Source organism: Thermobia domestica, chromosome 11, assembly GCF_964235325.1.
Source record: "Thermobia domestica chromosome 11, izTheDome1.hap1.1, whole genome shotgun sequence".
In the NCBI taxonomy this organism is placed as follows: domain Eukaryota; kingdom Metazoa; phylum Arthropoda; class Insecta; order Zygentoma; family Lepismatidae; genus Thermobia; species Thermobia domestica.
The window spans coordinates 56,764,999-56,780,621 of record NC_137464.1 but is presented as its reverse complement, the minus strand read 5'-3'; the positions used below and the strand labels follow the sequence as shown (position 1 = coordinate 56,780,621).

Genomic DNA, 15,623 nt, shown 5'->3' with positions numbered 1-15,623 from the left:
AGCGCTTTTATTAGCTTTTTGACTTTTACTGCCCTTTTTAAAGTTTGTTCATATATATATATTTCTTTAAAAAAAAAGTTTTTATTATCTGACCGGATTAAGGGAAGTCTGATTAAGTCCTTGCGTTCCATGCGTCATTTTCCTATGTGCGTGCTGTAATAATAGGTTTTCGTTTATTGTTAAAATACTGTCTAGACCGTTATATAGGGCACGGTTGTTGCGCAAGCGCAAGGACATCATTCACATTACTGTTAAAAGCATTATTATGGAACATTTGGACTGGAAAAGGAAAAGACATGAAATCCACATGCATGCGTGCCGACTATGTGGGTGCTCCGGCACCCACACATATAATCTTGTAGGAGCGGCGCCCTACAAGAGTTTTAATTTGGATCCGGGTTTGAACCTGTTTCTCTTGCATTTAAGTCAGCCGTGTTACTGACTGAGCTAGGGCAGCCCCAGCTTATCCTTATAGTCCCGATATATTTTACTTTAGTGTTCAGAAAAGATTTTAACTAAAAATAAATCAATCAAATATCGAGGCCTCCTTGAAACCATAGGGGCTAACACGTTCCGCCATTGATATGCGCCCACATAAATTTTGGAAAGTCGGCACCGTTGTTCACAGAGGTATAATTAACTGATACGCAATGGGTTAAGATATTTTTTTCATATTATTATACCCAGCTTGATTTTGCTGTCATTGCTACCAAGTAAAAGAGTAAAATTTAGTTCACACTCAGCTGAGAATTATTGAATACTGTCAAATCGTTTCTGTTTATGGAGCTCCTTCGTGGCTCTGCGGTAGCGTACACGCCTTTGCCGTAGGAGGCCTGGGTTCGATTCCCCAACGTGAGTTCATGTGGTTCGGATTGCACGTTAATCAGTAGGTCCACGTCTCATATAGCCTCGCTACTGAACAGGACGTTAAAACAAAAATCAATCAATCAACCTTTCTGTTTATTACTTCAGTCTCTGTTCGCGGTAAGTTAAATGGCTTTCTAAGCACTAAGCTGCAGAACAATGTTAGAAAAAAGTATGAAGTATTGTAATATGAAAGCTGGGAAGTGGATTTTAAGATAGTAACATCAAAAGTGAATTTTGTAATGGGCCTCCCTGTATTGCTGGCCCTACGGACTGACTCTACCAAATCCTTCCTGAACGTTCATACACATTTATTATCCTTCTTGTTTGTTTTTAATCGTAGACTGTTGAACTCTATATCCAACATTTCTTAGTATTAACGTTGATCTTCTATCGGTTACAAGCAATTGTTTGATCCGTTAATACAATTCGATATAATTAAAAACTTCGTTGCTTTAATAATTAAATAGAACCTAGACTGCGTTGTTTGTTATTCAAGAAGAAAATAAAGATAACAAAAAATGTCTAAAGGAACTTTTTCATTTGGCTTAATTTTCTTTTATTCCAAGCTTTTTATTTCTTCGTGAACTATGGAAAGTTTGCTCTTAATTAAATATTGATTCCAACGCGTAATAAATTTCCTTCGGTTGGATGGAACAAAATATATGTTTTGTTTTCAACTTCCGTAATTTATAGGTTTCTTTATCTTATATAAATGGGGGAAGTCAAAAAGAAAATCATTAAAAATACAAAAGATATAAAAAGGTTTCTTTTAGTTGCGAGGAAGCAAAAAAAAAAAAAAAAAAAAAAAATAGCGTTTTCAGTAATAGAAGTATTCATTATTGAGAAATGAAAAAGCGCCGTAGCTCAGTGGTAAGACACTTGACTTCTCACAGAAGGAAGTTCAAATTTCTTTCCAGGCCATATGAATTGCGACCATACATTTTCTAAGGATTTCTCTGTTTCCTTGCAATATTTTATTTCGTCAACTCTTCTGCGATCATTCTCCTATGTTTAACATTCATCTCCTTTAGATTTCAGAACATAACCGTAGAGTATTGAAGATTCCATTTAATTTTCTGGGAAAACGTAAAATGCTTATTTCGAACTATTGGGTCTATGTTTAGTTGTACTTGATTTCTATACGAGAAATGAAAATGAAAATGGGAACTAGCAATATCCTTTTCTGAGTTTTTGGAGTGCTGGAAAACTTGAACCAACAGTGGTGGATTCAGCCTGGGGCCGGAGGTGCTTAGACCCTCCAGCTTTTTGAGTGACAAAAAAGTTAAGCTATTATTTATATTGTAAGGATCCCCACATCACGGCAAAAGCACATGTCAACACAACACGTGTTATTGATTGTAAACAGCGTAACAGACGAGAAGCCGACACGAAAGACACCGAGGAACGCCGAAAGAAGACGGACCTCACGGAAGAACCCGAAGAGGACAGATAAAAGCCCGACCACCGCGGGACCTGGCATCAATCGACCAACTGATCAACTACCAACACCTGCCCTGAGGTCGCATTGGACTAGGGGTACACCTATCCTTACCCGAGGTCGCATTGGACTAGAGATCCTTACTACACCCAAGCCTCGCGAAGGCTGCCTTGGGCTGAGGGGGCTATCCTTCAAGACTCACCAGAACCAGTAGGTGCCCTGGAGATTGGCTTGAGAGAAGGGGCACCTTGCAAAACACCTGTTCCCTCTCATCTGGTCAATAACAAGATAGACACCATTTTACTCTTTGTAATCAAAGACATTTGTATTTAACAATATTAATAATAAATTGGTGAAGGGGAAAAAGCCCGGACTGTCATTTAGTCTCTACCTATAAAATCATTACAATATATTTTTGAAAGTTTATAGTAAAGTTGTGATATACCTATCATAGTCTGGGTTCTGATGGTCCCCAGTTTTTACCTTCTAGATCTACCACTGAAACCAATAGACAATACCAGGAAAATGTGGCAGCAGAAACTCATTTAGGGATTATTTTAACTAGCTCTTACTAATTTCGGTCCATCTTAAGCGTTGGTTTGCTTTAAAAACTATCATTGCTTGCTATCCGCTATTAAAGATCATATTGTAAATGCACTATTTAGTATAATAATTGAAACATGCGTAAAAAAGCTTCTACCATTTGAACTAATATGCATTTGTGTGATGGATTACGTATTATCACTATTAGGGATGCGCACGAGACAAGATTTGTGGCTGTCTCGTCTCTAAAATGTGCTGTAAAATTGATGTCTCGACTCGAACAATGTATATTTCTCTATTGGAAGAGTCGTGTCTCGACTCGAATTTTGTCAGTAAAATCTTGTCTCGACTCGTCTCGTGCGCATCCCTAAACACTACGATAACTTTCGAAAAATTATCCAGTTTAAGTTAAATTTAGCGTGCGTTTCTTTAAAGTTGATGTAATAACCTGTTGCTCCAGGTTGAAATCAGTTTTATCAATAATTATTGAGTGAAAGGGTAAACCAAACATCAAATTGAAAGTTTCCGAACGTATTAATGGTAACAAAATAATACAGTAGAGTAACGACTAACCGAGTTTCAAATTAACCGAGATTATTGTGAGATAAAGAAACAAAGAGGGAAGAAAACAAATGCCGGAGCTATCTAACGTTTTAAATGGCGCTTGGCACCCATCAGCGGCGCAGGCATCAGTGCTACAGAAGACCTGGTGAGAAAGAAAACTGACAAATCTTTCACAGCTTCGCCCAGCAATCCATCCATCCTGGATTCGTCCCTGGTAGTGTACAAGTAGTAGACGAGGTGATGCGGCATTTGGTATAAATTAACAAAAGTAAGAAAAAAAAAGTTGATAAGAAAGGGACAAGATACGAACGCCCGACCCCAGATCACTGCCATGAAGCTCTAACACGCACTGTTGCCGAGCCACTGTCACTGCCATATTCGTAAAATCTAGTCATTCCTTTTCTAGTTTTTCTCCCTTATAAACCTTCAGTCCTGGTCGTAACACAGGAGCATCTGCGCAACTATGTGTACAGCTCTCAATGATCATCTTGGAAACTTCAGGATTGTCTTATGATGTACCTTTGAAATATACTGTGATTTTCTTACTTTTTAAAATTTTCTGTAGTTTATTGTTTTATGCTTCAATCTACAATTTAACGATTGAACATGCCATATAGCCATTAATATAGGCCTACAGAAGTATTTATTATACTGTAATATACTGAATATCATTCCAATACGGTCATTTCACATTTTCCAAGGGAGGCAAGACTGTCCACAGTAGTTCCACGTTTTTTATTAGTATATTAGTATACAATTTATTTAAAAGTATTGAACTCAGGGAGGGAATTCCTATTTGTCTTACTCCTTTACTACTGTACGCATAGTACGGACTGGTTAGTGTATGCGCCTTTGGCGTGGGAGACCTGTGTTCGATTCTCGGCGGGAGTTCATGTCGTTCGGATCCCACATTAAGTTGTAGGTCCATGTCTCATATAGTCTCGATGCTGAACGGGACGCTAAACTCATAATCAAATCAAATCAAAATACGATGCAGCCCTTCATCTTGCAGAAAGTCTGTATTATACGAGCAGCAATTATCCGACGTTAGTCCGGTCCACATTAGCTCGGAATTGATGCTCTACTGTATCGTGTTCACACAACATCATTTCTAAAAAGTACTGGATTATGGTGTAACATGAAGTTAATTGTCCCTGATGACTCCGAATCGTTCCTGTTGGTTAGGGTTGAATTCAATTTATTACAAAGGAGTAAAAATATTTTTTTTTAAAAAAAACCTCGAACTTGGAAGTATCTGTGAATTAAAATAGGAGAATATTTTTTACACAATAAACTTCATAAAATCATTCGATTTAGATTCAAAGTAGCATATTATATATATATATATATTTTGTTTGAAGCCACATAATCATTCATGTTACTTGAACTTAAATTCGGTAAAGAATAAGCAGGAGAAATTACGTATCTTCATTTGAGAAACATACACATTTCACGATAAATTTAATATAAATTTTTACGAACTTTATAAATTAGTGGAAGAATTAACCTTCCCTTTGAATCAAAATGTTAGAGATAAATATCCTGGAAATAACTCGTTTTCGTTAAAGCCGTTGTGTGTGCTTTCTTTAAAGCGTCCCAATCTATTGCTTTGGATTGAAATCAATCTTGTGCAAGAGGGTGCATTACATACGGCTTGACCAAAATAGTAACGTATAAGTTTCGTGAACATATGCGATTTTCATGAAACTTTGCATTGATTTTCTTCTATTGACTGGTGTGGATTTCGGTTAAGAGTATCTTTATCTTAAACAACAACAAACCAAGGGAATATCTCACTCTCTTTTACAATGAATGACATCATTAGTTAATCTAATTCTACAGAGTAGATATTGATTTGAATACATCTTGAACAATGGCTAAGTATTAGAGACAAAGTGATGATGACTTTAAACTTTGAACAATGGCTAAGTATTAGAGACAAAGTGATGATGACAAATCTTGAACAGTGGCTAAGCATTAGGGACAAAGTGATGATGACAAATCTTGAATACAGTAATGGCTAAATATTAGAGACAAAGTGGTGATGACTAAATCTTGAACAATGGATAAGTATTAAAGACAAAGTGATTACTTTAAATCTTGAACAGTATTAGTATTAGGGACAAAGTGATGATGACAAACCTTGAACAATGGCTAAGTATTAGAGACAAAGTAATGGTGACTTTAAATTTCGAACAATGGCTAAGTATTAGAAACAAAGTGATGGTGACTTTAAATCTTGAACAAGACCTATGTATTAGAGACAAAGTAATGATGACTTCAGCAATGTCATTCCTTTAACTATGCTTCATTTTCAGTCTACGTAATTATAGTGACTATCAGAATAACAGCATTTCACACAATGAAAATACTTTACATTATTATGGAGAATTCTTGTGAGTGACAGTAAGCTTTGGCAAGATTTAGACAGTCATCTTATTTAAAACAAAGAGTAGAGATGCTTTTTTAAAAAATAATAAAAAATAAAACTCGATGCGAGGAATACGTATTTATACAGGCAAAGAAGAGACATCTTTTGCAAAGCAAGTCAAGAATACGACAAATGTAAAATATTTGGGGAACGATCCAAGCCTTCTTTAAGGCGAACCAGCTCCACATTTCTAACAAGTTTGCTTCTTTCTTCGACTTCTTGTTTCAAGAAAAGTCCTCTAAAGAATTTGAAATTTACTAGTTTCGATTGTGTGTGAACTCAATTGATCACTTGCTCTTTTTGCTACCTTTTTCCTACTTTAATGTAATAAAAAATAGCAAGTGATAAGTTAAAACTTGGTGGATATTAATGTCTTTGAATTTCACAGAATATGCTGATTGTTCAAGATGTAATCATTGAAACGGTTTTAAATAGAGAAAGTAATTATGTTATTATCATTTACGAATATCACATATTTATTCTGTAATCAGTGGTTGATCATCATTTAGAAATTTAAAAGAACCTATAAAGTATGATCTTCCTCAGTAGGAGATGTCATCTAATATCTTTTATGAATTGCAATTTTATTTTTACACTTTATTTGTACATCCTGCCATACGTCTGTTCCTTCACCATTAATTAGGTATCTTCTCAATGTGCTGACAAGTTTCCTTTTAGTTTCCCTCTTTTAATTGTATTTTCCGACTCTCTCCTACCCTTGATAAACATATCATTTTCTTTTATATTCCAGCTAAAGACCTAATTTTCGAACACTTCCAGTAATTTTTCATAGAACTTTTTGTAACGTTCATATTTTTACTTGATTAGGTACAATATTACACAAACATCTGATCAGACTTTCTTCTAACTTTTTCAACTATCCACAAAAAGGTTTTTCTTTCTATAGTCATCTTACACCATCACTATATTCTTCTCTTTCCTATCCAATCTCAGACCTTCATTACTATTACTATCAACTGATACATTTTACCTTCTTCCCTTCCATTTCTATAGTTGACACAATTCCTTTCCTGCTAATCAGTATTGCTTTGTATCGTCTCTCCTACTCAAAGAAACTGACAAAAGCTACAATGGAATTTGTGATATGTTGACCAGTGATATGTTGAAAAGCTCCTAAAAAGTTCGGTTTTTGTCTATCGCATATTCTTCAAAATTCTTCTTTTGACGATACACTTTTATTCAAAATTCCTAACATCTTGTTGATTTTCGTTTGATCTTCTGCAAAAAAGTCATATCAACTAGCAAGCTAGTTCAATTACCCGTTTTCCACTATATATATATATATATATATATATATATATATATATATATATATATATATATATATATATGTGGCCAAAAGTAGGTATACACCCTGCATTGATCAAGTATAACATTCTAGTTTATGGGTTTATTTGCTTCGGCTCTTCCAAGCTTAAGATATAAGTAAAAACCAATTAGGAACAAATAATAAAGAAACTAAGTCTATAGGATGGATAACAGTAAGAAATGATATAGAAAGCAATGAGTTGATCAGTACGGGACTGTATACCTAATTTTTTGCCACCCTATATAATATATATATCTTAAATAAGGATTTGGAGTTCTTCGATTAAGCCATCACACATGTATTTTAAGCAGAACTTTAAGTCAAAAACAACAATTTCGTTGATTCATTGTTCTGTCTTTGGAGAGTTCAAATGAACAACTCTGAAGCACAAACTTGACTTCACAAACAGTTTGCAAGAGGGAGAGTTAAACTTTCTCATTGCTAAGTAACTGGTTGAAATTATTAAATTGTACACGCACTAACACATCTACTCATACACACACACATACACACGTCCATACAGACAGCCACAGACAAGTGCAGGACGCAATTGTCATACACAATGATGCAGTTTCTTGAATTCAACGGACGAAGTGTTGTTACGCCATAACTGAAGAGAGAGAGGAAGAGACAGAGAGAGGTACTCATCCACCTGAACAAGATTTGTCAGTCTTTTGCTTCTTCTTATGAATGAGACAGAGAGAGAGAATAACTAGAATATTCGTGAAGGTAATTTACGTGTTATTTTATCACCAAGTAGCAAACCTTTTGCAGTTTAAAGACTCTCTGTGTGTCGTCTTTTTCGTTAAAGACTAAAGTTTCTGGAAGGCTTTAAATTAATAAAGTTAAAACTTAATAAACTCCCACGATGAAGTTATGCACTGGAAACTTCTCTAGGGAGCGGAAAATTCATTACTTCTTCCTTCTTCCCTCCTCCCCGAGCCCCGACCTAACTTAAATGATAACAAATTGCTGTGCAGAAACACGCATGAGAGTCATTGGTAGAGTATAAGGTATTTATAAGTTAAGTATTATTAATGAACGTAATAAAATCAGTTGTCGACTTTGACAAATAACTAACATGAAAGTAGCTATATTATTTGCTTTCAAAGAGCAATTTTTTACATTGTATATGTATGGCACGTTCAGTGTGCAAGGGAATCAAGTTTATATTTGGTCATTTTGGACATTTTTCACCTATCCTTTCAGAACCCAAAAGATTTATTTTTAAATATTATAAATAACTTATACATTGTAAAAACCAGTGTTTATTTTTCCATATACTTAAGCGTATCATTAATAATTCATATAAAGTAAACAAGAATTTTAGGAATGATTCAAGTAATGGATCAAAAAATTGTGATCTTGGCCAATATAGAATTAGCTTTTGGATCAGGGGCTACAAAATATTTAAACGGCCCCTAAACCAAGTTTTCATATTTTCTACGGAATAATCACATCATTCTAAGTTAAGTGATAGTTTGGGTTTGATTACATTATAGGTAGTTAGTTCTCCAGATGTAAGGATTACTAGAAAATTTTTGATTGAAAAGTATATTGCGTCTTTTGACCCAAAAATAGTATTAGCTTTTCCATCTACTTAAGCGTATCGTTAATAATTCTTATAATAGAAAACAGTATTAACTTTTTCATAATGCTTAAACGCGTCGGTAATAACTCTTATAATGTAAAACAGTGTTAACTTTTCCATATACTTAAATATATCGTTAATAACACAATGTAGAAAACAGTATTAACTTTTCCTGTACACTTATGTCCAAAATTATTGTCGCATGTCTATAAATATGTTGTTGTAGAAATATAATTTGATAACGAATTCTCCCGGTATTTCTTATAATATTAGTATGTGTATAATCGGCAAAGACATGTATGTGGCAAATTTCATGTCAAAAGAGCAGTAAATAAGAACAATAAAACGTAAATTAAACCTTCTTGTCCATTTAGCAACATTTTGTTTTATTCGCTCTAATTTTCGTATTTATAATTCTTTTCCTATGAAATTTACCACAAATATACATTTCCCGATAATACACATAATATTGGGTTAAAAGTACCCCACAAAATCATTATCAAATTATATTCTTACAAGAACAGTTATAGATATGCAACAATCAATCTGAACATGAGCGTACATAAGCGTATCGTTAGTTACTCCTATCCTATAAAAAACTGTGTTAACTCTTCTATGTATTTGAGCGTGAAGTACAAACATTGTCTCCTTCTCTTACAACTTTGGTTATTGAAACTTTTTCCCCTTGCAAAATCATTCTCCAATTATATTCTTACATGAACAGTTATAGATATGCGACAATCAATTTGAACATGAGCGTACATAAGCGTATCGTTAGTTACTCCTATGCTATAAAAAACAGTGTTAACTTTTCTATGTATTTGAGCGTGAAGTACAAACATTGTCTCCTTCTCTTACAACTTTGATAATTGGAACTGATTACCTTGCACATGCTGTAACTATAGATTCAGTGTTTGCAACATGTAAAACACAAGAAACAGTTTGCTCACTAGTCACAATCTTTGTTACTAGCGTTTTCTAACGGAAGACAGAGGAAAGAGTGCATTCACATGCGTACGTACAAAACTATTTGATTTTTTTAAATTTGATGTATCACCTATAATTGTGAGTTAATTGTAATAAATACTACAAAGTCTTAAAATCTCGATATTCACTTTGAAACACCCTGTATTTAAGAAGGCTAAGAATCCCTTTTATATTGTTTGAGCTGTACCTATAACTGACATACTTAGAAAATAGTAAAAAAAAAATGACAAATTAGTATCACTTATCACCAGTCACCAAAAAATAACGTGATCCAGTAGACACCAAACAATGACTTCTAAGGAACACAAACTTTTCTCTATCCAATTTATCACCTTTGTAAATAAATGGGGAAGTAGAGAAGACAGTTAAGAATATTGAGAAATAGAATTGACGAATAAGACGAAAATTTAGTTACATTGAAAGATTTATTTTAATACTGTTGAACTTCACTCTCAGTTCACAAAACGAAAATCGATAAGAAAAATGACAATCGCACAATTCCTAAAAACTATTGTCTTATGTACGTACAATGCAAAGGAAATCATGGCTCATTCTAATAGTTACTTGACGCGTTTCACAATTATAGTTCGCTTACAAATATTTTATCTTTATATATATATATATATATATATATATATATATATATACAGATGGTGATCAGAAAAATGGAAACACCTGAACGAAATTACAACTTACCAGATTAATATGGTGTCGGGCCACCTTTCGCCTTCAGAACAGCCTTGACGCGACGTGGGATGGATGCATAGAGGTCGTGAATGGTAGCAAGTGGAATTTTACACCATTCCTCGTGCAGGGCATTGGCCGCTTCTGTGAGAGAGGGTGGAGATGGAAATCGTCGCCGGAGTCGTGTTTCCAAGACGGACCACAGATGTTCAATTATTTTGAGATCTGGGGATTAGGCGGGCCAGGGAAGGTGTTGGACTTCATCCCGATGTTCCGCAAACCACGCTGCAACAATGCCAGCTGTGTGAATGGGTGCATTATCATCCTGGAACATGGCGTCATTGTCGGGGAACAACATCCGGACCATAGGATGCAAGTGGTCTCCTAAAATTGCGACATAATCGTTGGCAGTGATTCGTCCGCTAAGTGTGACCACAGGACCCAATGAAAACCATGATATGGCGGCCCACAGCATTACCGAGCCGCCGCCATATTTCACACTTGGGCGGAGATGCTGCAGATTATAAGCTTCTTTGGGCGTTCTCCACACACAAACACGGTCCGTGATTGGGAGTAGGGTGAAGGATGACTCATCCGACCATATCACGCGTTTCCAGTCCTCAACGGTCTAAGTTGCATGGTCGCGGCACCATTTGCGGCGTGCGAAAGCGTTATGGTCCCTGATGAGCGGTTTGGTCCGTGCAACACGACCCCGTAAGTTCATGTCATGTAATTAGCGGCGGACTGTGATTGTCGAAACAGGGTGGAGGAGGTGCTGATTGAGTTCCTCCGTCACTTGCTCCGCAGTAGCACGTAGTTTCTGCGTGACAATGCGCTTTAATACACGGCATGACCTGTCACTCATGATTTTCTTCCCTCCACTGTTCCACTTCCCCGATGTGGTTTTCCCGTGTGTTGTGTAGGCCGTCATCACCTTCGACACTGTCCCACGCGACATACCTAACACAGTAGCCACTGCCGTCACACTCACTCCACATAACCGCGCACCAACAATTTGCCCTCTTTGAAAATCTGAGAGGTCTCCCATTTTACATTACCTCCGTCTGCTGCAGCCACTGGACAGTGGTGTTCCACTGCGCCTGACGTAGTATGGAGACCGACCTAACACACCACCACCAGCGGTCCGGCGCTGCGGGCGCCACGACACCACTGCCAACCCGTATATCTGACGTGTTGTAAACTACAGGTGTTTCCATTTTTCTGATCACCATCTGTATATATATATATATATATATATATATATATATATATAGTGAAGTAACTCATAGTCGTGTGTACTTCTGATTGAAATCACAAGTTTAATGAAGACAAAACTTTTCATCTTGATGTACATTCACAGACAGCTTAAATAAGCATGTATTTCTTCATTGCCAAAGCTGCTAATAAACAAGACTAGTTTCCCCTTCCTGCTTTTGTGCACTCCCCTTCGCCTAGGCTGATGTTTCCTAGTTCGTTGAACACAAGGGTTCGTCGCTTTCTGTATTCATCATGAAGATTTGAAGAGGATCATATCGAGTGCAGAAGAGACCATTCCATTGGAGACGTTTAGCTTCATGTTCTTTTGAATATCATTCTGAAGGTTCATCGCCGCATAAACTCTTTGGCAAGACACCCAACTGATTGAGCAGACTTGAAGAACTACATTTATGGCCCTAGCAGCATGAAGATTTGATTCAATGACCCTAACCGCTTGACAGAATTAGGTTCCAGTTGTCAGCTAGCTCCAGTTTCTCCAGTTTCCTCCAGGGACAAGACATCGGAAAGATACATTTATCATTCCAGAGGATGAAGACGACGCCAGTCACCAGGGATCATTCAGGCTAGTGCTCTTCCCCTTTGTTTTATAATCTAAACCTTTCTCTCTTCACCTTACCTTTCCAATTAATCACTTTTTTAAAAAAAAAAATTGAAACATTTGAATTTTATTTATATTAATAGTAACCCTTTGTAATTAAGTTCCGTGTAGGACATCAGTTTTCATCCGCATATTTTATATCCCTTAGTTTAGCATTTAGTAATCATAAACTGAGCTATTAACTGATATTCCCACCACGGCACAATATATAGAGGGTGTCCCAAAAGTAATGGTAAAAAATGAACTTTCGGAATTGTCTATCTCCTGTCTCCGCCTCTGTCAATTTCCGGACCATATGTCATAAAAACTTGCTTGTTTTGGTGCCAGGAATCTGTTGTTTCATTTTTTACCGTTACTTTTGGGCCTGTCCCTCTCTCTCTCTCTCTCGCTCGCTCGCTCGCTCTCTCTCTCTCTCTCTCTCTCTCTCTCTCTCTCTCTATATATATATATATATATATATATATATATATATATATATAGAGAGAGAGAGAGAGAGAGAGAGAGATCTGCTTGAGATATAAAATGTCGGTTGCCTACTTTTGGTGAAAAATTGGAGAAGTTCATATCTGAAACCCAAACAGTGGTAAAAAGTTCGTAGTCCACCTACCAATAATTCAAGAAATACAAAGCAGTATAATGCCTGTTGACCTTTCAAGATTTAGATGTATAATGTCGGAAAAAGACTACTGACCTTAATCCTCTAAATTTGACTTTTGTGTCATCCGACATTTTACGTTTCAGGCAGGTTTCAAATTGTGTTCGAAAATTTTCTAGAAGAAGTAAGAAAAAAAACTTAACTTGGTTGTTTATTTGATTTTTTCACAGACTATAGACAGGCGTAAGATGTCAAGAAGACACTGTTTCATAGTTTAGTTATCTTTTGGGTCGTCCATGAAAACAATATATCTGCACATAACAAATATACATACAGCTGCCATGAATATTTATTTACTTCTATAGTTATTTTTAGTTACGTTCTTGTGATATAAGGCAAATTTTTCCTACTTATGAGATATTAATACCTAGGTAGATATTAATTTAATATTTTTCTTGTTGAAACATTTTAAAAATCATAGCTTACCTCAGGTCTCCCTTTTGTAAGGTCACTTCTTCAAATACTATCCGAATTCTTTCTCGGAATCTGAAAAGAAACAGTAAAGAAATATAACTAAAAAGTTATTTTTACACCTTATCTGCGACATGAAAAAAATGTAATTAAGTCCGTGTGTTTGATTCGCCATTTCAATTAAGATTGGCCACGAAAAGTGAACTGCTACAGATAAATTGACGACTGAGAGGATGGGTCTTCAGTGATGCAATAATTCAGTCTGTGATCATGTTTTCCATATCATATGAGGCAAATAAACTATTATTTGTTCAGCCTTACCTCTAAATGGAGATAAACAAAAATATCCGTACTCTTTCAAGAGAAGCAACTACAAAATGATTGGCTAGAAATGCATTACTCCCGCTCTTGCACTGGGAGGAGTAAATTATAGACGTGGTGTGTCCTGTAGAAAAAAACACCTACACAGTTGAATACGCATGGTTAAATGCCGATTGTAATATTATTAGATAAACTGTATCATATTTTGGTCATTTATAATAATTTCATAATTTTGTATGGTTGTTTCATAATAAAAGTAATAATTAAAAGTGGTAGACTATTTTTTTTGGAGGGAGGGTACAAGAGTCGTTAACTCAACAGTAACTTAGAGTGCTTTAGGTAAACGTGGCTTCGTTTATCGTGGTTTAGATGTAAGGCGAAACAGATAATAGGCAGGTTTACAAAAGTCAATGTTGGAACAATGTCGTTGTTTCTCCACATTGATTCACTTTAGTAACACTATTAAACAAAAGTCGGGTCACTGATCCGAAACAATAAATTATGTTCGAGAATTTTGAATTTTAAAGATGAAGCAAAAACTGTAAACTTGGTTGTCTATGTGAAATTTGTTTGGCAGACTATAGACAGGTGAAAGATCCCAAGAAGACACTACTTCATAGTTTAGCTCTCTTTTTATCACCCATGAGAATAATGTATCTGCCCATAAGAGATCAGTGAGAATTTTCCCATTTTTTTTTTTTTTACTTGGTGAATTCTATTCAATTATTGATATCGATTTCGTGTGATTTAACTCCTTTTCTTTCACTTTCCATTATCCCCTCTGCTTTTTTTAAAAAATATTCTCTCCATTCTTTGCTACTTCCGTTGCATTATTTTTCTGAAATTTGACGTGTGCGAGACATCACATTTTATCTTGATTTGACAGCTTTTTGCAAGAGCATAAGGGAGTGAATAATGTATGACCCTCACACATCAAGAGACTACAGAACACACACACACACACACACACACACACACACACACACAAAACACAAACTAGAAATGTAACAAAAATGATTGATATACATTCTTAGCCTATATATCAAGCTCCAAGATATTTGATAGGTGAGTTAATAAACATTTCTACCTTTTAAATATTTAGTAAAAGTTTTTCCGCCTTTTTAAACCGTACTCTACGCGCGGGCATCTCATCCACATGTAGCTATTTTAGTAGGCCAACGTTCGAAAAACAGGGTTCCCTGTAAGTTCTGATCGCAAGATGTCAAAATGTATTTGACAACACATCTTGTCGGATGAAATTTGACAATACTGAAATAAACCAAATAAGCGTGTTTCTGTGTTATGAACATCTTTGCATAGTTGAAAAAAAAACGTGCGTAAACGTGTCAAAAATGAATTTTTTGTGTATTTGATCGTAGAGAACGGCAACTGGGTTAAACTCCATGAAAGAAACTGGTTTAAAGTAGTTATTCCTCCGTGTGGTGCCTGCGATTTCAAATCTAACTACCTTATTCTTCTCTTCCAACAGTAGTTCTAATCATAATTCAGAATTTGATATAATTAATTGATCAATTTGTAAGAACTGACGTTTGGTAAATGCTCCTCTATAAAGTGAGTGATTCCAAATCTGAAAGTTAGTGTAGTTTTAATGTAATGAAAATAGGTAGATAAAATACCTCGCTTTACCCTTTGTGAGTTACTTTTTAAATTATCTCTTTAACATTTGGTAATGTCTTTTTATATACTGTTTTCTTTTTCACTATTAGAATATTGTATCATTATCCGCAGTAGACAATTGAACAGGCCATAAAATCAGGTTACAGTAATAGAACTGATATTGTCGAAGATCTCTTGAGAATAATTATCTCTAGAATTAGTTGTTTACTAATTCAAGGGATTAATACCAAAAGTAAGATCCTAGAAACCCATGTGTGAACTGTAGAACTTTTACAATAATTGGAACC

The 15,623-nt window shown here is 35.5% G+C and overlaps 1 protein-coding gene across 1 annotated transcript in view; it reads right to left on the bottom strand.

Moving 5' to 3' along the window:
* LOC145664075 (suppressor of lurcher protein 1-like) overlaps positions 1-15,623 on the bottom strand; it is a 938,444-nt gene that overhangs the window by 160,542 nt on the left and 762,279 nt on the right. Inside the window, exon 7 of the mRNA XM_081730414.1 lies at positions 13,393-13,452. Coding sequence (XP_081586540.1) covers positions 13,393-13,452 — 60 coding nt within the window. The remainder of the gene's footprint in view (positions 1-13,392; positions 13,453-15,623) is intronic.